Source organism: Rosa chinensis, chromosome 2 (genome assembly GCF_002994745.2).
Source record: "Rosa chinensis cultivar Old Blush chromosome 2, RchiOBHm-V2, whole genome shotgun sequence".
Classification (NCBI taxonomy): domain Eukaryota; kingdom Viridiplantae; phylum Streptophyta; class Magnoliopsida; order Rosales; family Rosaceae; genus Rosa; species Rosa chinensis.
In genome coordinates, this window is record NC_037089.1 from 80324905 (window position 1) to 80351765 (window position 26861).

Genomic DNA, 26861 nt, shown 5'->3' on the forward strand with positions numbered 1-26861 from the left:
AGCATTTTACCCAGAAACCAAGGCCACCTCACAGGAGGGTCAGGAGCTTCTTCGGTCAAGTACCTAAACAGCTCCGGCATAGTACTCTCCCCTCTACTTTCCTCCTCAGCTTCATCAACGCCATCCTCTTTTGCACTCACACGACCCTTAACTTCCTTTCAAACAAAAACCCAATTGCTTTCCCGGAAAACCCACGAAAATTATCGGCTTGGTTTGTGTTCAAAGATTGGATTTTGATTAAAGAGCAAAAGGGAATGGTTTGGTTATGAAGTTGAGTGGTGAGAGGAGAGAAAGAACAGAAGTGATTTTGGGTATGAGAAAAGAGGGGTTCGGAGAGGAAAGGATATGGGATGAACAAATTCGATTATGGTGGCTGATGCGCCAACGAGGAGGCTGTAAAGCATGTTTTACTCTAACGGCACCGTCAACTGCGAAATTACCTTGAGCCCCTACTTTGACCCATTGGGCTCTCCTCGCGTCACGTCAACTCTGTCAGTGGCTGTAAGTTGCCGCCTGCGTATTCCAGCCTCCTCCGTTTAATAGCCAAAAAAAGAAAAACTGTAAGATATAAAAAAAATTAACCTAACTTGACAAAATGTTTAATTTGTTATCTTGAATTGGTACATCAAGACTTTAGCAAAATGCCAAAAGTCATAAATATTAGTCAAGAGTACCGGCTGGCTTCACAAACCAAAGACCCGGAGTTGGTTGATGTTGATCATATTCACTTTTACGGTACACACGGCCAAAAGCAAGGTTTTAAATATCTGCGATATATCCGATATCTCCCCCGATGTCTCCTTTTTTCGACGGACCGATATATTTAGGGGGGTAAATATCTTATCTTTCACCGTTTCTGCGAAATTTCTCCGACATCGTCAAATATCCCCGATATATTAGATATTTACGATATATCCCCGATAAAGTGAAGAAATATCTGTAAAATTTGAGGTAAAAATATGGCTGTTTTTTTTTTTTTTTTTTTTCCCTTTGGGGCTTATAGTCTTTGATTGCTGACTAGTGAGCAGTGACTATTGTTTATTTACACTCATTCGGACAAGAGGGGCAGATAGATGCTTATGTTTGTCTCTTTTTATTGATTTTAAATTATGGTGAAGGTGCGTGGGGTGGTACAGCAACTCCAGATAGTTCTGATGATGGTGGAGATGGTGGAAGCGGAACAGGTGGTGGAGGTGAAAGACATGACTATGGAGAATCTTCTGTGGATGGAGGATTCCAATTTACATGTGAAGGTAATTTTGATCATACCACCCAAGATGAAGACCACGGAGTGAGAACAGCTGGCCATGGTGCTCAAGAGAAGACCCGATATGGGAGGAGGACAAGAGGTGCAACTGATGATCAAAGTACCCCATCTGATGTTTCTTCAATTGCCTTAAGTTTTGACTCAATCAGTTTAAGCACAGAGCGCAGTGGGATCTCAAATGAATCTCATGAAGGCAACAATCAATTTGGTTATGATGCTTATGGATATAATCAATATGGAGAAGTATATGATCAGTCATCTAATTGGGTTCATCCTTATTATCCCCTTATAGGAGAAACAGTCGGCAGCTCTAAAGAGATCTATAACTATCATGTTCATCACTACAATTCGCACTATATGGGTAATGGGTCATATGTCTTGGTCTGATTATTGCATTTTCGTAGACCAGCGAGCGGCTTTTCAACCGCCTAGAGTCTCTTTTTGGATGTAGATGAAGTTGACATTCATATGTATTTATATGTAGTTCTAAATTTCTAATAAATTTACTTTTTTCAAAAACGACATTTTCTTACCCTGTATCCCCGATATATCCCCGATATTTCCGACATCTCCCTTTTTCAAAGTACCGATATATACAACGATACCGATATTTAAAACCTTTGCCAAAAGTCAAGACATTCAACTTGATGATATCTGTACATACGTAGCTTCAAGTCTTCAACTGATCAACATCGATCGACGTGGCTTTCAGAGAAACCGAACCATACGTTTATGATATCTCTATTAACCAATTCCCTCTTAATTCTCTTCCATCCATGAAATTCTGATCTGTAGTTCTCGGGCCTATATAACTTGATGAACCAAGCAAACTACATCGTAGGTACCTTTAATTAATAGAGTCATCACCAATATGAAACCTATTTTCATTCCTCTTAACCTTTCCAGCTTGTTTTTACTCATCGTCACCCTGCTGGTGGCCGGAGAGTCCGCACCTATCTACTCTCCAACCTATAATATCACCCTTAACTGTGGCTTTTCCGGCGACAAGGTCAGTGCTTACGATTTTCAAACTTGGACGGGTGACATCAACTCAAAGTTTTTCCCCGAAGCAGTTGGTGGCACATCCCAAGTCGGAAATGCACCACCGTCGTCCTCCTTAGGCAGCTATGTACCATTCACCACAGCTCGGCTTTCGCATTCGGAATTCACTTACAGATTTCCCGTAAGTCCAGGCCAGAAGTTCATCCGCTTGTATTTCTTCCCAGCTACATACAACGCGGACTTCGACAGCTCGAAATCACTTTTCTCTGTCAAAGCCGGTGGCTACACACTTCTCAAGGACTTCAACGCTTCTCTCGGTAGAATTTACTATAACTCTGAGACACTACTTACAGAATTCTGCCTCAACTTTGAGCCAGATCAGCGGAGTCTGAACATCACATTCACTCCCAGCCAGGGTGGATACGCTTTTATTAACGGGATCGAAATCATGTCCATGCCAACCAATCTTTACCACTCGGCAGCCCAAGGAGATGGGGCTAGTTATCTTGGCAGCAGCGATAGCAGATATCTTGTTAAAAACAACACCGCTCTGCAGATGATCTACCGAATCAACGTTGGTGGCAACCCAGTATCTCCGAATGAAGACACCGGCATGTACCGCACCTGGGACCCACCCGACGAGTTCTTCTTAGATGATCGAAGTAAAAATTTGAGCATTTCACGAAGATATAATACCCATCTCAATTTTGCAAGAATCTTTAACTACACTGCGCCCGAAGAGGTGTACCGAACGGGCCGGACAATGGGAGGGAACAGCACCATCAACAAGAGCTACAATCTCACCTGGAGATTCCCTGTAGATCCCGACTTTTCTTACCTGGTGAGGCTCCATTTCTGTGAGATTGATCCGAATATTACCGCGGCTAAAGATAGAATGTTTCAGATTTTCATAGCTAATTTTACAGCTGAACCGCAAGCAGACATAATCCACTGGACTACAGAAAATGGAATCGGAAATGGGATTCCCATATATAGGGACTACTTTGTGCCGATGCTGAATCTTGGAACCCAGAAGAAAGGTTCCGTTAATATCTCTGTTGCACTACAAGCATATCAAGACGATTACCTAACTCGATATAACGATGCGATATTGAATGGGCTGGAAATCTTCAAACTCAATGACACAGACGGCAATCTCGGCGGACCCATCCCCGAGCTACCGAATATCACGCCAAAGGTGGCGTCGGAAAGCTCTAGAAACTCGAAGAAGAAGTCGATTCCTATGCTTGCTATTCTCGCCGGTGTAGTTTCGGTCTTACTTGTTGTTTCCGTCGTCGGGTTTTTACTTTTCAGGCGTGGAAGAAAAGTCAAGGACTCCAACTCCAGCAAAGCAACAAAGTGGGGGCCATATTCTTTTTCGACGACCAAGTCAACCAAGTCTCGCGGCTCATCTCTACCGTCGGACCTGTGTCGTCACTTTTCACTGGCTGAGATCAAAGCCGCCACCCAAAACTTCAACGATGTTTTCATCATCGGGGTTGGTGGGTTTGGCAACGTGTACAAAGGGTATGTGGATGATGGGTCCACACCGGTGGCGATCAAACGGCTGAAACCCGAGTCATCACAGGGCGCCCGCGAGTTCAAGACCGAGATAGAGATGCTCTCCCAACTCCGCCACCTCCATTTGGTGTCTCTCGTTGGATATTGCACTGAGCAAGGTGAGATGATCTTGGTGTATGACTACATGGCACGTGGGACCCTCCGAGACCATTTGTACAGAACTGAAAATCCACCACTTCCGTGGGAACAACGGCTCCAAATTTGTATTGGTGCGGCGCGTGGGTTGCACTACCTTCACACGGGGGCCAAGCGCATGATTATCCACCGCGACGTGAAGAGCACAAATATCTTATTGGATGAGAAATGGGTGGCCAAGGTTTCGGACTTTGGGTTGTCCAAAATGGGCACCACCACTTTGTCCAAGACTCACATCAGTACAGTGGTGAAGGGTAGTTTTGGTTATCTTGACCCGGAGTACTATAGACGTCAGCAGTTGACTGAAAAATCGGACGTTTACTCTTTTGGAGTAGTCTTGTGTGAGGTTTTGTGTGCAAGGCCAGCTCTGATACGCACGGCGGAGAAGAAGCAAATGAGCCTAGCTGAATGGACCAAGACTAGTCATCGAAATGGCACGATTAATCAAATCATTGATCCAAATCTAAGGGGAAAGATTGCAGCCACATGTCTGAATAAGTTTGTTGAGCTTGCGTTGAGTTGTATGAATGATAATGGAAGTGAGCGGCCATCGATGAATGACGTAGTATGGGGGCTTGAGTTTGCACTGCAGCTTCAGCAGAGTGCGGAAGCAATGTTATACTCCAACGTCGAAAAGGAAGGTGAAGATGAGGTTGCATTAATGAAAGGTAATGATGCTGGGATGAGTTGTAGCTGGGAATACTCGTCGGATTCGAAGAACAGCAGAACGACCAAAACTAGTAGCGATGAGCAAATTTCTACCACCAATGAATCCATGAAAGGCATGTCTGGAACAATCTTCTCTGAGATCAAGGATCCCACTGTGAGATGATCGATGATAACGCGCATACATTATTAATGGAATTAAGATAAATATGTGCGAATCATATATAGCTAGGTCTCATACTGTGACACAGTATTATGTTTGTGTGTATATGCTCCAGTTTTACCTCATTTCTATTTTTGCAGTTATTGAATAAATATACATGCGAAATAAATTGTTTTAGATTGAATGCTATAATATGGTAGTGTTCATATATTACCCAGCATTTAATTTTCACATGTGCTTCTACACTACTTAATGACTACCCATTATTGGTTCTACATCTCCGGCACTCGTGGAAGAACTTGTTCACTTGTTTAGAGTAACATGCCATGTGGCCCATGTCATAAATCTTAAAATTTTGTCGGAAATACTTTCAAGTTGTCGGGTTTTAATTTTCACCGATTCGTGTTTGGCTTTAGATTAATTCATACCATCAACTTAGACAACCTAAACTAATATGTAACATCATTGCTGCAACGTACATATAGATGTGCCATATATTGTGAATTCAATTAATATTAATGTAAAGATTTTCAAAATTAATTTCACCAAAAGCCTTGGGTGAGAAGATAAAATGGAGATTGCCAATTAAGCTGTTTTTTTTCCTTCATTTATTATTATTTTTTTATTTTTTATTTTTTTGAAATCTGCCAATTAAGCTTATGCTAGGCCAGATTGGGCGTATTTGACACTAACATATAACTTTTTACATCTACATTAGTGTTAATTGCCATTGCTTTGTGCTTGTTTTGAGCGTTACCTAATTACCCAAATCCATGTGTGAAAGCTCTTGAATCCGGTCCTTCCATCCCCTAAAAGCTCAAAGAAACAATTCTCAAGCCATAGGCCACCAGTACTGTTCTTGCTTAAAATGATGTTTACATGTACCAACCCAAGTCATAGCTGGAGACCATTAGACGTGTTGTTAATCCTGCTGCAACTTTTCTACTAAAGAAGACAACAGCTACATTACAATTCCCCATCTGTTCTCCCAAAGACTTATTCTGAAGACTTGGTCTAAGATTACGTAATACTCTGAAGTTAGCTTTACGAACGGAAAACAAGTTGCATAATCTTTATCCTTATCTCTCCTGAATGATTATCTTTATCCGTATCTCTCCCGAATGATTGAGAATTTTACATTAGAGTAGACCCAAAAATTGTATACAGAAGTCTTCCATCATGTCCCTTTCTGTTTAGAAATTCCAGTCTCTGCGTGCAACACAACAAAACCTTTAATCCAATTTAATCACGAATCACACTAGTGCTTGAAAACTGTTGACAAGAAAAGTCTCAATTTAGAGAAACAACAAACTTCTTGCATTTCCAAGTAACTACTTCACGTTTGCATATTATTTTGGCCAAGGGCATGAGTCTCATTCATCAAAAGAAAAAGGAAACCTCCACCAAAACAATGGACTGGACAACTAAAGCAAACAAAGAAAAACACTTCCTCAATAATAGAGAACACTTTACAAAATAAAGCTCTGAACTTTCCAAAGACCAAAATCGCTGCCGTTAATGCTGGACGGAAAGATTATACAACAACCCATCACAGACTCCAGTTTCTCTTTTTTTGTTTTGTTTAATGCAAGCTTTATCACGGATTTCTGATGAAATATAGGGCATTATAACTTGTTTGATAGCGCCTGCAAAGTCTTTTAAGCTTTAATTATCCTCCTTCAACCTTCAACTTTCCACTGTCTAAAATGTGAATTAGAAAATTAAACACAAAGAGTACTGTTATGCTCATGATTCTATAAGCAGAGTAGCCTCCCCTGTTTCCAACTTCATCCTTACCCTCTCATCTCTCTCTACCAACAATGAAAACAATCATCACTCCTCTCTACCTCTCCTTGTTCCTCCACATCCTCACTCTCTTCGTCACCGCTCAGTCGCCACCATACACTCCGGTCGACAATATCGTCCTCGCCTGTGGCAATTCCGGCCAACCGACCTCTAATGACCTCAGAAAGTGGAGTGGAGATATCAACTCAAAATTCACCCCAATAGGTAACGCATCCCAATCCATAGATGCACCGCGGTCGGGCACAGCGAGCCAAGTCCCTTACACCAAAGCTCGGCTCTCTCGCTCCGAATTCACTTACAAAATTCCCCTCTCTCGCGGCCAAAAATTCATCCGCTTGCATTTCAATCCAGATACATACACCCCGGATTTCCGACGCTCCAATTCCCTCTTCTCCGTCACCGCCGGCGGCTTCACTCTCCTCAAAGACTTCAACGCCTCCGTCACCGCCGACGCTTTCGGCGAGTCCCCGCTGGTCAGAGAATTCTGTGTAAACATCGAGACAGGACAGAGACTCGAGATCACCTTCACACCAAGCAAAGATGCGTACGCTTTCATCAACGGAATCGAAATCGTGTCAATGCCCGCCGGTTTTTACTATACTTCTTCAGCTAATTTTGTCGACACCGGCGCAAGGTCATATCCGATCGAAAACAACACAGCTCTGGAGATGGTGTACCGAATCAACGTCGGCGGAGGCCCCATCTCGCCGAACACAGACACCGGAATGTACCGGAATTGGGACACCGCAGACGAAATTTATTTGGATGATAGAAGTAAAAAATTGAGCGTGCTACCACAGAACAATACAATCGAGCTCAATTTCGTCGAAGTTCCAGAATACTCTGCCCCAAAACCAGTTTACACAACAGGTCGGTCAATGGGGATGAACAAAACCATCAACAAGAGCTATAACCTCACATGGGTATTTCCCTTAGATCCCAAGTTTTATTACCTGGTGAGACTCCATTTCTGTGAGTTTGAATCTGATATTACCAAGTACGGTGATCGATCGTTTCAAATCTTCATGGCCAATCAAACCGCAGAAGAACTTGCAGATGTCATCGGATGGAGTGGAGCAAATGGGAATCCAGTTTACAGAGACTACGTTGTGGGAATGTTCATGCCTCCGGTTGGAAACCAGAAGAAAGTTAAACTCTTTCTAGTACTCGCAGCGCTGCAGAGAGATTCGTATACTAAATACAACGATGTCATCTTGAACGGGCTAGAAATCTTCAAGCTCAATGACACGAGTGGGAATCTTGCCGGACCCAACCCCGACCCACCTCCGGTGAAACCACCAAAGGTACCACCGAAGAGCCCCAGTAAGAAAAAGTCTGCTCCTATGGCAGCTATCATTGCAGGCGTAGTTTCCGGTTTACTTATGCTCTCTGTTCTCGGATTTTTTGTTTTCCGGCGAGGGAGAAAGTCCAAGGACTATAGCTCAAGTCAAGTAAAGTGGGGTCCGCTTTCTTTTTCAACGACTACTAAGTCCTCCAAGTCCACCACGTCTTACGGTTCATCTCTGCCGTCGGAGCTGTGTCATCACTTTTCATTGCCGGAGATCAGAGCCGCCACGCAAAACTTTGATGAATCGAACGTTATTGGGCGTGGCGGGTTTGGTAACGTGTACAAAGGTACCATCAACGGTGCGTCCACCCCCTTTGCGATCAAACGGCTGAAAGCGGAGTCGTCACAGGGTGCCCTTGAGTTCAAGACGGAGATCGAGTTGCTCTCCCAACTGCGTCACGTCCATCTCGTGTCTCTGGTCGGGTATTGTGACGACAACGGTGAGATGATTTTGGTGTATGACTACATGGAAAATGGGACCCTACGCGATCATTTGTACAACTCCGAAAATCCACCTCTTCCTTGGGAACAAAGGCTTCAAGTTTGTATTGGTGCGGCGCGTGGGTTGCACTACCTTCACACTGGTGTCAAGTGTATGATCATTCACCGAGATGTGAAGAGCACGAACATCTTGTTGGATGATAAATGGGTGGCCAAGGTCGCTGATTTTGGGTTGTCGAAAATGGGCACGACCACCATGTCTAAGACCCACATCAGCACCATGGTCAAGGGTAGTTTCGGCTATCTCGACCCGGAGTACTATCGTCGTCAACAGTTGACTGAGAAGTCTGATGTGTACTCATTCGGAGTAGTATTGTGTGAGGTCTTGTGTGCTAGGCCGGCTTTGATCCGTACAACGGACAAGAAGCAAATGAACCTAGCTGCATGGTTTAAGACCTGTCACGGAAACGGAACGCTTGACCAAATCATTGACCCTAATTTGAGGGGTAAGATTGTAAATGAGTGCTTGGACAAGTTTGTTGAAATTGCAATTAGTTGTATGCATGATAATGGGAGTGAACGACCGTCCATGAATGATGTTATATGGGCGCTTGAGTGTGCATTAAAACTTCAAGAGACCGTAGAGGGTTCGGATTTGGATTTCAATGCCGGAAAGAAGGGTGAAGATGAGGCTTCAATGCTGAATGATAGTGATGCAGGGTTTAGTGGCACATGGGGAGACTCGTTAGGTTCCAATAACAGCAGGGTGACCAAAACTAGTAGTAGTTACCAAAATTCTAGTGCTAGTGATTCCATTAAAGGGTTGTCAGGTACAATCTTCTCTGAGATCTACGAACCCAATGGAAGATGATTCGACCATATAGGATCCATAAGCGAGACTGTTGATGTAGTGCATTTGTGTTTAATGATCTCAACTCAGTTTGTAACTATATATGTTGTGTGCTTCAATCCAAGTGAGTAGTGTGATGACGTAATTTTGAATAAGGATATATCATTTGCTCTTATTTTTTGTACCCTAGTCTTCTTCTGCCATTTCAAGGAATTCTTCCAATTTTGCAAATAATTTGCAAGATTATGTTGTACGTACAATGTTCAGTTCGTTTGTTGTTGATGGATCTCAATGATGTATCTTTGAGTTTTTGGCTTTATGGGACGCTTATTGTTGGTCCCTCTTCATTACTTCATTGCTTTGTCAAGTTGCACATGCCCAATGCTAGTTTGCTACCCAACTTGTGTAGGTCTTTAGTGGCGGATTCAGGATCTAAAACCCGTCTAGGGTAATTATAAGTGCACAAAAATTTCTCAGTCATTAACAGATCGAATTCTCAGTTACCCAAAACTCAAGCACTCTTCTAAAAACCAAATATATGTCTGAGAATTGGCACGAATGCAACTTGCTTCCATAAAATGCAATAAATCTATCCCCTTTGAACCACCTTCATTTTGATGAACTAGATAATCATTCGAAACACGAGCATTGGCTGCATTACTATATTCTGCCAAGCACAAACTAATTACATTCCCACAAAAGTGCTGCGAAAATTCAAAAAATTAAATAAAACAAAACTTAGAAGACCCATAACAAGTCAAAAGATGGTATTCTATTCCTTTTGAGCCCAAGAGAATTGCGAAAGAAAGAGTGATTATCTTGCGAAGATTGATAGCTGAGGTGGGTTTGATTTTGAAATTAAGCCGGTAGCTATGGAAGAACATAGGCTTGTGGCATTGGTTTACACTTTACGGTGATCATCAAGGACCTAAGACACCCACTTCCACTGATCTGCCTATAGTCATCACTAACCTCTCTTTCACCACCCTGCTCCGTATAAACCAAATCAATTTGATAACCATATGCATAAGAATCAACATCATCTTCATTTCAATTTTCAACAAAACAACCATCATTCAGATAATTGCATATGTCAGAGAGCATATGGAAGAGGCATTAGATAGGTGATAATAGTTCTGAACAAACAAACAGCACATTAGTGATCATTAATAGGATAATCAGAAAGATTACATGCATTTTATGATTTTTATCATACCCTAGGTTGTCCTACATGAGCTAGTAATAATTCAACCCTATAAATGAGTTTAGAAAGCAACAAGCCAGGCCTATCCAAACTCAAGCATACCATGAATTGTTCTCAATCAATCCATTCAAAACTAGTTTCAAATACCTACCAGGTTGCAATGAGTCATTAGTACTAACATTATGAATCCGATGAAGAAATCCTATAATTTTCTAAATTATGACTCCTCAATTTTTCTTATGGTAAACAGAATTGATCAGAAAAGAAAAGAAATCAACAACAAACGCATTTAACCCATTAAAACAATAGAGAGAATTGATCAGGGACACTATTCCAATCAACAAACCCATTAAACCAATCAAGAGACTGTGGCGACCTGGAGACCGGATTACCACAGCGCCGCCTCCCCAAGGAACCCTACACCCGCAACACTTGGAGTAAGTATTTTGGGACTAGAATTCCTCAAAGAGACAAGGCCTTTAGGTTGGAAAACACGATATCTATAAGCCCAAAATTCTTAGGCTTGTATAGTGGGCTTGGCTTGTCACCACAAGATTACGAACTAGGCGAGGAAGAGGAAAGGAAGGTAGTGTTGTGTTGAGTTTTAGAACCTATGTCAATTTTTAGTTCTGAGCCCAAGTTTGCATTAAGTTCATTGAATGGTAAGTTACGTGAGTCTTCTATGTCTAGCCCACTTGGACCTAAACTCAAATGGAGGTTCTAACCCTAGAGTTCCACTTTGGTGGTAAGCAATCACACACACATCATCAACCATACATAACGTTACAAAAATTTAACGAAATCAAACAAGCCAAATAAAATAAATTTTAAACAAAACAAATTTTGGCCTCCAAGGATTATCCTCCGTACCCAAGCTTCGACAACAACAGCCTGCAAAACAAACTAAAGTAGGGGTTAGGCTCCTACATCCAGTCATTGCCCACTCCCGCCCCCATATCTAAGTTTAAAAATATGATTTATCGTTTTGAATAAAAGTAGATAAAAACCGGTTTGCGCTTCCAGGTGATTGTCACCACGTAACTACAATCTCACGGCAATTGATCATCTTTCACACTTCCATCACAACCGTCCATCTAGCCAATCACTTTTCGGAATTCAATAATCACAAGGCTAGAGACAAAGGGGAGATAACAAGGGCATGGTGCACACTGCCCACCACCGGTGTCTCAAGGAGGAACTGACCTCTCCTTACATCCCCATCAATTGCCAACACATCAATCCAATCCACGCAAACCATTTCAAGTTATAAAAACAGATAATTTCCAAAACATGCAAGAGGCCTCATATAAAACATAGTATATGCAAGAAAAGCATAGATAGAGTTAAAGGCATCCCCTACCTGGAACTCGAGCTTTCTCTTGCAGCACTTGGCCTCAATGCAACCTTGTAGCAACCACCACTTCACAAGATCTTACCAAGATATCAAGCCTAGACCAAATAAGTAACATTAATCACGATAAACTAGGCTAGCTATTCACTCACATTACTCTCCGAAGAAAACCTTTCCTTTAACCTAATTACTAATTAACAATCAGACCATTAGGGCTCTAAGGGAGAGTTGGTTTTTCAGGAAAAAGTGGCAAAAACACCTTTAGAAGACAAGTTGTCAAAAGCTGGAAACAGAGTTTAAGTAGGAACTGTTAAGGACCAAGGAAGAGTGTCAAAATACTTGAGGTAATTCTTGGAAAATTTTGGAAAGAAGATGGTTTAACAACCAACTCAGTAAGAATGAAATGGTTATAGAATTTTGAGTGAAGCCATGTGAAGAGTAAAGGTTTCAGAAGCTAAAGTAAAACAATGTGCAGGTTTTCTCAAATAACAGCTTCTGTCCACCTATTTCAAAATTGCATAACTAATTCTAGAAAAATGGTTTTGGAGTGATTCAAAGTCTGAAATGTTCATCTTTGTGTCTACTATATTTCTCTAGAAGAAACTGACCCCAAATTCTCAACGGCTTAGCTCCAATTTTGAAATGGATGCAACTGGGTGAGATTTTACTGAAAACTGAAAAACTGCAGAAACTGGTTCTTTTGTGTAAAGCTCTTTTGGTACCCAAAATGGCTGGTTAAGTAGGCTCTAAGACACCTATAGGTTATATATAAAGCTCCTAGAGACTTAAAGTCTCAGTCACCCTTCAATACTATAAGGGGAAGGTCTTGTAGCTCACTAACATGATGTTTTGAAGGCATGGTGTTTGGACAACAGTAACACAAATAAACTCTTTGATCAAGCATGATTTCAATGTTCAAAATAACCATGTTCTAGCACAAATCCAACACATCAGAAAGAATGAAAGGTTCTAAGTTAAAGCAACATGGTTTCAGCAACAACAGTGACCAATTGTAATCTGCAAGAGTTGTAACAACCCAAAAATATACAGAGTTTTATGGAAAGGATGATACTCACCAAAGACTAACAAAAAAGATGAGTTTCTCTTGAGGGTTTCAACAGAAAAGAGAGCTGAGGGAGCTGATTGGATCGAGCCCAGTTGCAGGTCAAGAAATTCGCTCCATCTCAAACATGAAAAGTGAAACAGAAACTTCTCAATATGTGGAAGAGTTTTTTTGAATGTATTCAACCTAAAATAGAGGAAAGAAAGGAGAACTTGACGGTTACAGAATCTTACCAAGTGTTTGTATCAATCTCAAGTAAGATGTGAGGGATTCGGGTAGAGCAAGAGAGGAAATTCAAGCAGAAATCTGGAACAGGCTTGTTTCAAAATAGCTTCCTCTTCGATGGGTGTACAGGACTCAAATCGAATCCAATGGAGTTGATATTTTGAGGCTAGATAGAGGAGACATAGACGAACCACTTTGATGAAGAAAGTTTTTTGATCGGAGGTCTCTAACTAGGCGTTTTGGGGCTCGCAAACAGATTGATGTGTCCAGGGTCGAGAGGAAAGGTGAGAAGAGAAGGGTGAATGACGATTTATGGCCTGGGTTCTCCCTTTTGAAGGTCTGAGATGATGTTCTTGAAGGAGTTGCCATATGCATGCTGGCAACGTGGAAGGGTGGAGCTGAACAAGGTTCCTTTCTCTCAGCCCAATTCTAACGTGAACAAGAAAAGAGGAAAAGCTCTTTACGTGTGAAAGAGAAGGCTCAGCTTGGGCAGATAAATTTGGGGTAAAAACAAGAAGTTGTAAAAAAAAAAAAAAAACAAGAGGATGGGGAAAATAAATATAAGAAAACTCAAATTAAAGTGTTGGCAAGACCAAATAAGGAATGTGTCTCACCAAAATTGTACTTAGATAGGAAAATGGTAAAGTAAGTTTTGTCAGAATTTTTGATCAAGTTTGAAAAATATAAGGAGTAAATAATTAGTGTTTTTATAAAGTCGGAGGGATAGTTGACAAGTAAGCATCGGGTAAGACGAGTAGGAACTCAACCAATTGTTAAGGAATAGAGTAAAATGAGAAATAGTAAACGCACGCACAAGTAGATTTCAAAATTATGCAACGATGCTTTTATGAGCTACAAGAACCTTATTTTATCAAGGAGATATTCGGGACAAAGGTCAACTAACTTATTGAGCTAGGTTCACTAGCATATCCGTCTATTGGGTGTCCAAAGTAAATTTTGGACTCTAACCTTATGCTATTCTTAGGCCAAAGGCCCAAGCCCAAACTATTTCCAAAAGTCTTTGGCCAAACAAAGGTCATGAAAAATTATTCCGTCAAAAAGTGATGTTCGGAATTTCACGGGGTCTACAGAGACTTAGTTGAAAAGAAAAGAAATACCTCCCGTTTTGGAGCAACTCAGAAAACAAAGCAAGCTTGGATGGGGAAAGCTGGAGAAGATGACTGCAAGTCTGTAATGAAAATTTGTATAGGAAGAAGAACTTGACCTAACATCACGAAGAGAAGAACTAGCTGCATCCAGGCACGGAACCAGGAATTAAATTTGAGGTGGGCTAAATTTACCTTATGCTGGCAAGAAAAATTATCCTAAAAAATTTGGCAGAGTCTATTTTGTTTTGATGGAATATCTCAATTGCATAGCACTTATCAAAATATCATCCACAAAATGCATTTTGTCACCCAAATTTTTATTCAATGTCAATACAAATTCAACTATTTAAGTTGTGCTTTTCCGTTACCTGAAGCATAAAACTCATCGATAACCGAATTTGAATCAATAGTATCAACAATTTCTCTCTCAATATGCAATGTCATTAAATCTGCAAGAAAATCATGGCTTAGGATTTTGAGGTTGATCTGTTATTAAAAACAAAACCTAGAAAAAAGAAAACATTAAAAACAAAATCTTAAGTTGCCGGCCATGTATAAATAAAAAACTTAAGTCAAACTCAAATATGCAAGGAGCACACCCGGACACCCCACCAGGCCACCACATCCCTCCCCACCACAAGGGAAAATAAATTTGACTTACTCAAAAGCTTAAAAGCACCCAATGAAAATTATAATCAACTCAACTCTCAAACAATCAACACAATAAAGAAATTGCCACTATCATGGGCAATTGGGCATTTGGGTATTAATAATAGAAATTCAATATCTTTTTCTAGAAATCAATAGATTTGATTAATTACATCAAGAAATCTAGAAATACCTAAATTACATTCTAATTTCGTAAAAAAAAATTCATTATAGAAGAGAAGTTAAAGTGTAATACCTGAACAAGGTTGAGAGATGAGAGCAGATTGTTGAGGAGAGGAGATAGAGTGACTCGGTAGAGACTAGAGGGAGGTGAGAGTCTGACTGTCTGAGCTTGAGAAGTTGAGAAACGTAGAACTGAGGAGTGGGCAGAGGTGAGGAGGAGAGGACAAAAAAGGGGAGAAAAGAGAAGAAAATGAGAGACTTGCATACATTAATTATACTAGTGCCAGCACTCGTTTTCGAGGCAAGAGGCAGTGAACAAATATGGTCATATGCATGTACTTTAGTTATCTTTTATATGTGTTTGACTTTTTTTTTTGAGGGGAGATATGCTGGGGTCAGATACATATAATCATTTTTTTTCTTCCCCAAAATACTGGGTTGTGCTGCAGCACACCTCAGCCCACCCCTATGTCCGTATCTGGTTGCATCTCATTGACCTGCTGCGCTGCTGTGCGTCCAAAGAGGCAACTAGGCGAGGACTCGAAGTGCGCTGCCCCTCGGAGGAGGTGAAGGAGGTTGTAGAAAAGTTTTTTTTTTCTTTTTTCTTTTTTGTACTTATCTTTTCTTTCCTCCCTTTGGGGTACTGTGGGTTGAGGCAAATATCCCTATACTTGAGACATTTTGGGCCCAAATCTTGTCTAGGCTATAGCCCAGACAGTGTTCCACCCCGCCCTGCAGTCTTTTACAACGTATGATTGAAATTGTCTTGTTGATAAAAAAATTTCTACATACGATCTATTAATTTGAAGGATGATGACCTACTTATTTTTGGTTTAGTTCCAAATTAATTTCATTATAAAGAATAAAAGTATCATTTATCTGAAGGAACCAGCTGATCAGCTAAAACAAAATTCCAAACAACCAACAGATTAGTAGTTTGCTGGTGTTTTAATAATGAGGCAAAAAGACTTTACAAGAATTTTCGATGATGAAATTTGTAAATTTTAAATATTATGATGACACGTTTGTTTACACAAAATGAGGGAACTATAAATCAAAGACAATGCGGGAGATTAAGAAGTGATATGTAATTTACCAACCGATATTTATTTTTCTTGGTGAAAAAAAATAAAATAAAATTTGCAGATAAGTGTGGTCATGCAGAACGGGATCCAAAATGAAGTTTTTTTTTTTCCAAACTTCTCAGTATATGATTGGTGTATACTTTTCCCAATTATCTCCAAAAAAAAAACAGTATTTATTGTTTTTGTGAGAAAAAGAAAAAGGAAAAACACTTACAGATAAATATGGTCAGGCAGAACCTTCTCAGCATATGATTGGTGTAAAAGACCCGTTAGTCAGTCAAGGCAGCTAAGTTGGCCTGAACAAATGAAAAGGAGAGTAAGCCTACTTGTCAAAGCAGTGATCGAATTGGAGAGAGACAACCACACACACGAGCAGGGTAACTGTTTTTTTTGGGAACCGACTCTATTTTATGGCAAATTAAACTCAGAAATCTACCCATTTAAACAATAAATAGTTTTCTTTATCTGTTCCATTTTTACTGTTCGACAGCAAATTTACTGTCTGATCGACAATGAAATTTTTTTACTGTAAAGTACAGTTTACGGTTTTATGAGACTTGAAAGACTTTAGAGCCAGACAAAAAAAAAAAGACTTTAGAGCCAAATGCCAAAGACCAAGACACGTACGTGTGCATTAAGCCATGCAGGAATTTCACTGACGTGCATTAAGAGCCAGACCAAAAAAAACAGACTTTAGAGCCAAATGCCGAAGACCGAGACTTTAGAGCCAAATGTGCATTAAGATTCCTTCATCAGAGCGCGCCTAATGCATGCTGCCAATTTTTGAACTTGCAAGTCTTTGCTGATCGTGTCCCTCCTTCTACTCAATAAGGTCTTCTAGTCACAGAGGTCTTCCTTCATGGTAGAGAGGTCTTCCTTGTAAATCCTTCCATCACATCCATCTCAATTAGTACATAATGAATTCTCTTGCTATAAATATTTATCATGAGGAAGCTAGTTGATACACCAACCAATTTCAAGATACAGTTGCCAAATACCAACATGAAACCAACTATCGCTCCTCTGTACCTTTCCTTGTTTCTTCACATCCTCACCCTACTTGTATCCGGTGATCCACCACCTATCTACACTCCGGTGGAAGATATCACCCTCAACTGTGGCTATTCCGGTAGCTTACAGGATTTCTATAGTAACCGGAATTGGACTGGAGATATCAACTCAAAGTTGTCCCCCATAGAAGCTGGTAACACTACCTCCCAAGTCAAAGAAGCACCACCTTCCTCCTCCTCAGCTAGCCAAGTACCATACACCACTGCACGGTTATCTTGTTACGAATTTACATACCGATTTGACAACCTCACTGCTGGCCAGAAGTTCATTCGGTTGTATTTCAACCCAGCTTCGTACCCAAACTTCGAGCACTCCAAAGCTCTCTTCTCTGTCAAAGTTGGTCGATATACGCTTCTCAATGATCTCAATGCTTCAGCTACGTACTGCAGATGCTAATTCGGTGGAGACTCTATATAGAGAATTCTGTTTAAACGTTGACGACGGAGGAGAGAGTATAAACATCACGTTCACTCCAAGCACCAAAGCCAAAGGTGCATACGCATTTATCAACGGAATTGAAATTGTTTCGATGCCAACCAATCTTTACTACTCAGCAGCACAGAGCAAGGGGGTGGAATATCTGGGCAACGAAGTGAACTATTACATCGAAAACAGCACTGCACTGGAGACGGTCTACTGAATCAACGTCAGCGGAGGCCCCATCTCGCCGAACACAGACTCCGGAATGTACAGGAATTGGGACACCGCAGACGAAATTTATTTGGATGATATAAGTAAAAAATTGAGCGTGCTACCACAGAACAATTCAATCGAGCTCAATTTCGTCGAAGTTCCAGAATACTCTGCCCCAAAACCAGTTTACACCACAGGTCGGTCAATGGGGATGAACAAAACCATCAACAAGAGTTATAACCTCACATGGGTATTTCCCTTAGATCCCCGGTTTTATTACCTGGTGAGACTCCATTTCTGTGAGTTTGAATCTGATATTACCGAGTACGGTGATCGATCGTTTCAAATCTACTTGGCCAATCAAACAGCAGAAGAACTTGCAGATGTCATCGGATGGAGTGGAGCAAATGGGAATCCAGTTTACAGAGACTACGTTGTCGGAATGGTCATGAATCCGGTTGGAAGCCAGAAGAAAGTTAACCTCTTTCTAGAATTCTCAGCGCTCAAGCATGATAGGTATACTAAGCACAACGATGGCATCTTGAACGGGCTAGAAATCATCCAACTAAACAACTCAAATGGTAGTTTAGCTGGGCCGAACCCATCTCCACCACCAAAGGCGATGCAGTCAAGCCCCAACAATCCCAACAAGAAGTCGACCCATATGCTTGCCATTGCGGTCAGCGTAGTTTCTTGCATACTACTGGTACGTAAATGGCTCAAAATCAATTTTGAACTGCTTATGTTGGTAGCCTTAGTCTACCTCATAAAATTGGAATATATTCAAAAAAAAAAAAAAAAAACGAAAGAAAAAAAAATACAAGCAACTAGGATGAACACGCACAAAGTAGAAATAAGACTACGAAAGTGCTATGCAACATCTTTGAAATTCCACAAGACATTACAATAAGCTGAAACATGTCTGGTGTCTTCACAAATTCCACAATTGTGCAAACAGCCTCATCCTTGGCTTGGCCCAAAACAGGTGCATCTTCGCCAGATAATGTTGCCATGTACTTAGTTAGGAACTTGAAAGACTCCTTTGCCAAGCTGAAAATACAACAAAGAAATAATCAATTTATAACTAATTTAGAGAAGGCATTTACATAAAAATAAAACTTCATAGGAAAGGGCTACGCATAGGATACCTTTTACGTTCTTTTAAAACATTAGATATGGTAAGAAATAGCTGCCTCTGGTCCAAGACCCCAATATTCCACCCCTTCAAGAAACTATCTATCTGTTTGAATGAAGGGAGGACATGCTCAGTGACCTTTCCATTGATGGCCAAATTTAGAGCGCTCAAGTAAACAGAGAACCGACTACATGGGTCCTCCAGTAGGTTGTACAGATTGAACAAATTGTAAAAAAGAAATGATAAACATCAGAAGTACATTCAAAATCATATAAGCAAATGTCACAATCACAATGGTCTGTTACATCTTTAAGCGCGATGCAGGTTTGTCATTTGGTTGCTGTGTAACCTTTCCAGATATAAGTTCTGCCATTTGACATACTTCATCTAGAGAATCAGAATTTGTAACAACATTGCAGATGACAGTGAAGATGCACTCAAGATCTGCGAACAGAACAACATGAATTCTTGTATGTTAAACCAAAGATAGATGAACATTGACGATAAAAACAAACACTTGTCACCATTCAACTATCATTTGCTTATTGTTAGAGTTGCAGGAGGCGATCACTAGTGATCATATGATCCAATCCTATTACAATTTCCACTGTTGTAAAGACATTAGCAATCTTTGTAACCATAGGGCTAGTCACTAACCAAAAAACAGTGGCTAAGCTTGAAGCAAGGGTTATTACTATATTGATGCAATAAGCGTAGAAATAAAAACTCTGGACCAACAACAGCATACAGTTCACATCACTACCTAAATAGTAGATATGTCATTGTATCATGCAGTCATGCAACACTGAGCCTCCAACTGCTAAAAAGGCATTAGAAAGACAATAGCTTACTGTACCTTTGTCTGAAACCTTTTATAGTATCACATCAGCTGAGGTTAGCATAAGTGACACCAAATCGAACCACCTGGCGTTTTCCACACATTGTATGGCTTCGTCACAGTCTTTTTTTTTTTTTTGGCTTTAAAGATACATGAAGACAACCAGGCTCAGAAGACCAGAAAGGAACCAGAAAAAACAGCAAAAGCAAAGAAAAAGCAAAACTAAAAAGAACCACATAGACTCGGCTCAAGGAGGAGGCCCTTGAGCATCAAAGAGAAGTATGCGCATTAGGGAGGGAGGAGGATTGGAAACCCAGTCCTCGGTGCACACCCTGCGCGATGCCAACGCCGCCACGAGATCTGCAGTTTGATTAGCATACCTACTCGCCCAGAGCCAGTTTACTCGATCAAATTGCCCAGCTAGTACCCGGATCTTTGCCACAATCCGCGAAGCCGACCAGTCGATCGATGAGAGAGGGTTTAAGAAGGTTGAAATCAGTACCAAGGAGTCAGATTCCAACTGAAAAGAAGAAAGGGATAAAGAAGAGGCCAGAGAAAGACCAAGCACAATAGCCATGGCTTCTGCTGCCAGAGAGGAAGAGGCATGAGTCGACTTCGCAAAGCCACCAAGGACAGACCCATTGGAGTCACGAATAATGGAAGCTAGTCCACACTCCGAGGACCTCTCATCCCATGCCGCATCTGTATTGATCTTCAGAAGACCAGGGGAGGGGGGATTCCATAATTTCAATTCTGTCACCCATGTAATGGGCTTCGTGATTTTGCGGGAGAGGCCTTGAGGGATCATGAGATATTCTGAGGCTGCCGAGTGGGCACGGGAAGCAGTGTGGACTGGATCAGGAATTTCATTGTTGAACACACTGTTGCACCTCTGCTTCCAAATGAACCATAGTAAGAACAAAACATGGGTTTGAAAGAACCGGTTGGATGAAGAAGATGTATCTTCCAATCTAAAGACAGTCACAATCCATCTATCAAGCGATGTGACGGATTGGGGATCAACCTTGTAAGACAGAGGGTGGCAGAACCATGTTCTCATTGCCCAAGGGCATAAGAATAAAACATGTTCAATTGTTTCAGAATGAGCCTCACATAGGGTGCAGATAGGGGATGAAGCCAGGTGCCTTCGGAATCTATTGTGGTTAGTTGCTAGAGCACCAGAGAGAGCACGCCACATGAAGTGTTTGATGCGAGGAGTTGCCTTGACTTTCCACAGCCAAGTCCAAATACTCGTGTGGATAGAGTGCGAAAGATGAGGGTGTCCTGCAGGATTGGGAGCAGCTGTCATAACTTTAGATTCATACCCAGACCGTACCGAGTAGATACCAGAAGAATTTGCCGACCATAGTAAAGAGTCTAATTCCTCCGGATTGCCGAATGAGGTAGCCCTTATAGCATTAATGGTTTCCATTGAGAGGAGAGGGGTGACAGGGTCCAAGTTCCACTCCTGGTTGGTTGTATCAATAAAATTACTGACATGGATGACCGGAGAATTAAGGGGCATTTGATTTAGCAAATTGAATGACGGAAGGCGTGGGATCCAGTTGTCCCTCCAAAAGTCAATTGTGTTGCCAGAACCAACCTACCAAATACACCCAGTAGAGAGAATATTTCGTCCTTCCAAGATACTAGACCATGCCCATGATGGAGAGGAGCCCCGGGATGCTTCGAAGAAGGAGCACCGAGGGAAATAGCGGTTTTTCAGAACACAAACCCAAAGAGCATTAGGATTAGTCAATATCCTCCAACCCTGCTTAGCCAGAAGAGCTAAATTGAAAGTCTCAATACTTCGAAAACCCATGCCCCCATCAGTTTTTGGCAAGGCAAGAGAAGCCCACTTCTTCCAATGAATTCCCGTAGTAGTGTTGTCTCCCTACCAAAAGTTTGCAAGAGCCGAGTTGATTTGGTTACAAAGAGAAGAGGGGAATTTAAAAACTGACATCGGATAGGCAGGAATTGCCATTGCCACAGCCTTGATCATGATTTCTTTCCCAGCTTGGGAGAGAGTGGAAATGTTCCACCCTGAGATCTTCTTTTCAATATTCTCCTTGACATAGGCTAAAGCATGGAGCGTCCCCAGACGGTAGGAAGACCAAGGTAAAAACCCGGGTTGAGAATCGGGCTCATGCCCAACATCAAACTAATAAGGTTGACAACTTGAGGAGATTTGTTGGGGCTGAAAAAGAGTGAGGACTTATGAGTATTGATGGATTGACCCAAAGCGCTGCAATAATGATACAATGTGTTCGATAATACTTCACAGTTGGATTTGGTAGCATTGAGGAAGAAGATTGAGTCATTTGCAAAGAAAAGATGGCTGACCTAAGGACCATCAGGGCTTATCTTTACTGGATCAAGTAAGTTTGCAGCGCAAATTTTCCGGATCATCGTTGAAAGAACATCATTTATGAAAAGGAAAAGGAAAGGGGAAAGTGGGTCTCCCTGTCTTAAACCACGGGATGGCTTAAATTTGCGACCAGGGGATCCATTAACAAGAATAGCCATAGTCACAGATGTAACACAAGACATGACCAATCTTACCCAGAGATGATGGAAACCCATTTTGAGAAGGACCAATTCCAAAAACTTCCAATCCACCCGGTCATATGCTTTATTCATGTCAAGTTTGATTGCAAATTCACCGTCAGATCCTGCCTTAAGTAACTTGAGGTGATGAAAAAGTTCATGGGCCACTAGAATGTTGTCCTGAATCTGTCGGCCAGAGACGAAAGCCGACTGGTTTTCAGAAATAAGGGAAGGCATAAAAGGTCTGAGTCTGGTAGATATGATTTTTGTCAAGATTTTGTATGCAAAGTTGCAGAGAGCAATGGGACGAAAATGGGTAGCTAGCTGGGGAACTTCCACCTTAGGAATTAAAGCAATATAGGTGGCATTAAATTGATTCAAAATGGAGGCAGAGGCAAAAGATTGAGCTGTTGCTTCATGGACCACTTTCTTGACAATTTCCCAATATGATTGGTAGAAAGTACCAGGAAAGTCGTCCGGTCCCGGAGATTTAAGCCCTCCCAAATAGAAAACTGCAGCTTTTACTTCCTCCATGGTGATATCTGCCAGCAGGGCCACATTCATATCCCTGGTTACCACCGGATCAACAAACTCAAGAACTGTTTGCATGTGGGTAGTTGGCGAAGCATCATACATTTCCCGAAAAAAGTGGTTTAGGTGGGCAACAATATCTCTCTCATTTGTTAACCAAGTACCCTCATCATTCTTAAGTCTAAGAATCTTGTTTCTTCGACGATGCATGATTGTTGACTGATGGAAGTACCGAGTGTTATGGTCTCCATGGGCTAGCCACGAAACCCTTGACCTTTGTTTCCAATACATTTCCTCAAGAGCCCAGTGAGAAGCAATATCATCAGAGACTGATTTGATTTGTTGGTGAGCATCAGTCAGGTCAGAGTCTAATAGAGACTGAATCCGAGTTTGTCCAACAATTTCAATCTTGCCAAAATTCGGGAAAGTATCCTTTGCCCAAAGAGAGAGGGCATATTGGCACTTTCGAAGGTTTGTAGCCCAAGAGGAGGAAAGATCCAGAGAGGAGGAAGTATGCCAGTTGGAGTGTATTATCTGTTGACAAGTAGGATGAGTGGTCCAGAGATGTTCAAAGCAGAAAATTGGTGGAGACTTCAACTCCTTTGGATTAGTATCAAGCATGATTGGTCTATGGTCCGATCCAAGTAAAGGAAGGTGAAAGACTTGGGTCTGTGGATGGTTTGCAATCCACTCATTATTGGCAAAGGCACAGTCCAGACGTTCTTTGATTACCACCTTGCCATGTTGATAGGCGTACCAAGTGAAGTCTGGCCCTTGGAAAAGAAGATCTGAGAGTTGGAGAAAGTTGTCTCCCCATTTTTCATGGAGCCACAGCATTTCATTAAAATCACCCAAGCACAACCAAGGGAGAGCATGAGGGGAGAAAGTTGTGTACAAAGAACGCCAAAAGCCTGTTTTTTGATTCACATGGGGGTTCCCGTACAACCAAGAAACATTGCAGTGAAAATTTTCTGAAATGAAAAACACACTAGTATTTACATAATTAACCGTGCCGATAATACTGGAGACCTGGACAGAGTTGTCCCAGAAAAGAGCAAGACCACCGCCACCATTATTTGTGGGATTGACAACATGCAAGTGGTCAAACCGCAGTTGTTTCAGCCAATACTTTAGCACTGGTTCCTGCTGTCTAGTCTCCATAAGAAAAAGCATAGAGGGGTTATGACGTTTAACCAAACGTCGGAGTGTCTTTCCGGTCAGGTCTGCCCCTAGGCCTTGACAGTTCCAAGATATAAGCCTCATATTGGGCCCGTGGCTGCATCGGGCCAGCCACCGGTGCCCTGATCCTTAGGAGGATCATGATCAGTTAGAGAAGTTGGTGCAGCTATGGATGCAGAATCCGGCGCCATCAGAGGGGGGTGATGCATGACATTGTCAGACAATAGTTCTATCGGAATATGTTGATCTGGTGCTTGTATCAGAGGGAGACCTTCAAGATCAGTTGGTGGAGATAGAGGATTGTGACTCATGGGCAAATAGCTTGACACATTAAGGTCCAGAGGAGGGATGTTGGAGTGAGAGTTCTCTGATAGAATGAGTTGAACCGCAAATAATCCTTCAGTTGTTGCAAGGGTCTCTCTCAGGAATGCATCTCTCTGAACTTGAGAAGTGGGAATAACAGGAATTTCCGAGACAACACTCAGATCTTGGGGTGAGGGAGTATCAGAGTAAACCGACCGCCGACCCCCTCGACCACGACCATGGGTGCCCCGAATCTTGCCTCTAGGTCGAGTCATCCCAGTTTTGCTAGATCCTCGGGTTCTCCTCCCCGACAAAGGAGGTCCATCATTATCCAAATTGAGATTGGGGAGATAGGGATCAGAAGATGGAGCCAAAGATAAGGCCATATCAAAAGAATAAACTGATCTGAATTTTGATCTTTTGCACTTTGGGTCAGTTTCAATGGTGGTATCATCAGCAAGACGTTTGAGGCGGAGCTGATCCATGAAGGAGGCTATTCCTGAAATAGCCTCATTTGGCGGTGATGCAGGGGGGGTGAAGTGGGAAGTGTAACTGGGTTTGGTTTAATGTTTGCAGCCACTAACTCCTCCAGAGAGTCAACAATGGGAGCATGAACATTGGTGGGAGGATGAAGGTGTGCTTGGGAATTAGTGAGGTGGGGTTGAAAAAGGTCGTGGAGAGGATTATAGACTTGATTGAGTGGGTAGCTGAGTTGATGGTGGAGGAAGTGGGACAAACTCATTGATTGAGTTGTCAAAGATGAACTGAGTGTTACCCAAATTTAGTTCACCCGATAGGCCCAGAGTAGGGAAACTAGTTGGGTCCGGTCCAATAAACAAACTCCTGCTATCCTCAATAACAGCTGCAACGACCAACTCATCATCCTGAACCATTTTGGCCTTACCTTTTTCCTTGGGTCCAGCGGAGGAGGAGGCCACACACAGAGTAGTGGGTGGACGGGAGAAGGTGGGCTCCCTGACCGGGGACGGAGATTTATCCGAGATCACCAGAGAAGCTCAGCTTTGTGAGCTGTTGCTGAAATTCGGTTGACTCAGAGCTTGAAGCAGGGGTTGGGATATCATGTAAGCGGCTGGGCATTGATGGCTATTTTTTCGGCCTCGGAAGCATTGGCTTTGGAAGCGATCCCATCCCCTATCCCCAGGTGCTTGAGGACCCCACGACAGGCGTCTAGCAGTGGGAGTTATCATCCAAACTCCCAAACGATCAGCTCTTGGGGATCGAGGTTGATTGCAAAAGCGTTCACTATGACTGAGGTGGCCACAGTTGTAGCAGAAAAGAGAAATTCTTTCGTATCTAAACTCCACCCAAATAGGGGGATTGGATCCACAGCTAATCCACACACCTGGGACAAGGGGATTTTGTGTGTTAATATTGACTCGGACCCGAACGAAGCCCCTCCAGCCAATGATAGTGTTTGGGTCTTCGACATTTAGGACCGTACCAGCTTTTGCCCCCAGGAGTTCAGCATTGGCATAGGTCATCTGCCCCCTTGGAAGACCATGAGCTTGAATCCAAATTGCCAAAGGTGGGCAGGAACATCCTCCAATCTAGCCTCAAGAGGCCAGGTGTTGATGCAGATGGTGTGGCCCATCACTGACCAGGGTCCTCTTTTCAGGATTTGCTGACCAGTTTCCCATTCCAATGGAGTGATAGTGAAAGTGCGATGGTCCCGGATAGTTTCAATATGAACCTCCCTAAACTATGCCCAAGCTCGAGAAAGAATCCGAATTACAACTGCTACATTGAGAAATTTGTCTGCTAGAAGGAAGCCAAGTAGTGTGAGTGGTTGGTCGGCTTGGGGGTCGGGTTGATTAAGGTCAAGTACCTGATCAGCTTGGTTTGGATTATCCGGATTTAGATTGACATTTTGATTGGGTTCCATGGAGGAAGTCGCGGTCTGGGTATTGTTGAAAGGGGATAGATAGAAGAGGTGTTGAGGGGAGGTGTATTGACTGAACCGATGCAATGGAGCTTTTGTGCTTGAAGAGGTTGTATGGGAAGTAGCATATAAATAGGGAAAGTGGTGGATGGAGGTCATTAGGTGAAGAATGGGAAAAGGTTCGTGGAAGAACTTGCAGATGCTAGGTATTTGGATAGAGAGATACCTGGGAGTTGTGTAAGATTAATTTGTTCTTGTTGCAGGGGACAGATTAGATGTTTTGAACTCCAGAAGTATGCAGACAGGGGATTTGCAGAGGAATTAACAGCTTATTGGAGAAAAAACCGGGGGGATGGGCCTGAATGGGGTGGGTGTTGGACTTGTATCAATGAATTGAAAATATGCTTCTACAATATATAAGTAATTACAACAATAATTTATACAATAATATATGGATTACAATACACAACATGTATCGATCTGAGATAAAGGAATTGTAATTGCAAGAGAAACTGACTTGTGATTCGATAGAGGCTTGTAGATTGGCAATGTCCTTTAGACAGAATTTCACCCCTACTCAGTGCTTGTAGTTCGTTA

General features: G+C 42.0%; 3 protein-coding genes across 3 annotated transcripts; 1 reads left to right on the forward strand and 2 right to left on the reverse strand.

Moving 5' to 3' along the window:
* The first annotated feature begins 1926 nt into the window (after nucleotides 1–1926).
* LOC112185136 lies at nucleotides 1927–9443 on the forward strand. Its single transcript, XM_024323349.2, is given in 3 exon segments — nucleotides 1927–4814; nucleotides 6579–6612; nucleotides 6615–9443. Coding segments are annotated over 3 exon segments (5376 nt in total). The 5' UTR covers nucleotides 1927–2138; the 3' UTR covers nucleotides 9281–9443.
* An 8748-nt stretch (nucleotides 9444–18191) lies between these two features.
* On the reverse strand, nucleotides 18192–19922 carry LOC112190835 (eukaryotic translation initiation factor 3 subunit M). Its single transcript, XM_024330338.2, has 4 exons — nucleotides 19823–19922; nucleotides 19272–19410; nucleotides 18980–19192; nucleotides 18192–18881 (listed from the first exon to the last, which is right to left on the reverse strand). Exons 2-4 carry the CDS (start codon nucleotides 19337–19339, stop codon nucleotides 18659–18661), a joined length of 504 nt encoding a protein of 167 aa, XP_024186106.1. The 5' UTR covers nucleotides 19340–19410; nucleotides 19823–19922; the 3' UTR covers nucleotides 18192–18658.
* A 129-nt stretch (nucleotides 19923–20051) lies between these two features.
* On the reverse strand, nucleotides 20052–24145 carry LOC112185138. Its single transcript, XM_024323350.1, has 4 exons — nucleotides 22367–24145; nucleotides 21786–21965; nucleotides 21540–21698; nucleotides 20052–21407 (listed from the first exon to the last, which is right to left on the reverse strand). The coding sequence occupies exons 1-4, from the start codon at nucleotides 24143–24145 to the stop codon at nucleotides 20052–20054; spliced, it is 3474 nt and encodes a 1157-aa protein (XP_024179118.1).
* Between the last annotated feature and the right edge of the window lie 2716 nt (nucleotides 24146–26861).

Bases quoted from the DNA above. Each gene is read 5' to 3' on its own strand.
- LOC112190835 (XM_024330338.2), bottom strand. From the start codon at position 19,339: ATGGCAGAACTTATATCTGGAAAGGTTACACAGCAACCAAATGACAAA. The intron at 19,193-19,271 runs GTAACAGACCAT...TCTTTTTTACAA, and splicing joins CCTGCATCGCGCTTAAAGAT to TTTGTTCAATCTGTACAACC. The intron at 18,882-18,979 runs GTATCCTATGCG...TTGTATTTTCAG, and splicing joins GTTTTAAAAGAACGTAAAAG to CTTGGCAAAGGAGTCTTTCA.
- LOC112185138 (XM_024323350.1), bottom strand. From the start codon at position 24,145: ATGAGGCTTATATCTTGGAACTGTCAAGGCCTAGGGGCAGACCTGACC. The intron at 21,966-22,366 runs GTAAGATTGGTC...CAACCTTATTAG, and splicing joins TGGGTTTCCATCATCTCTGG to TTTGATGTTGGGCATGAGCC. The intron at 21,699-21,785 runs GCAATTCCTGCC...AACTTTTGGTAG, and splicing joins TGATCAAGGCTGTGGCAATG to GGAGACAACACTACTACGGG.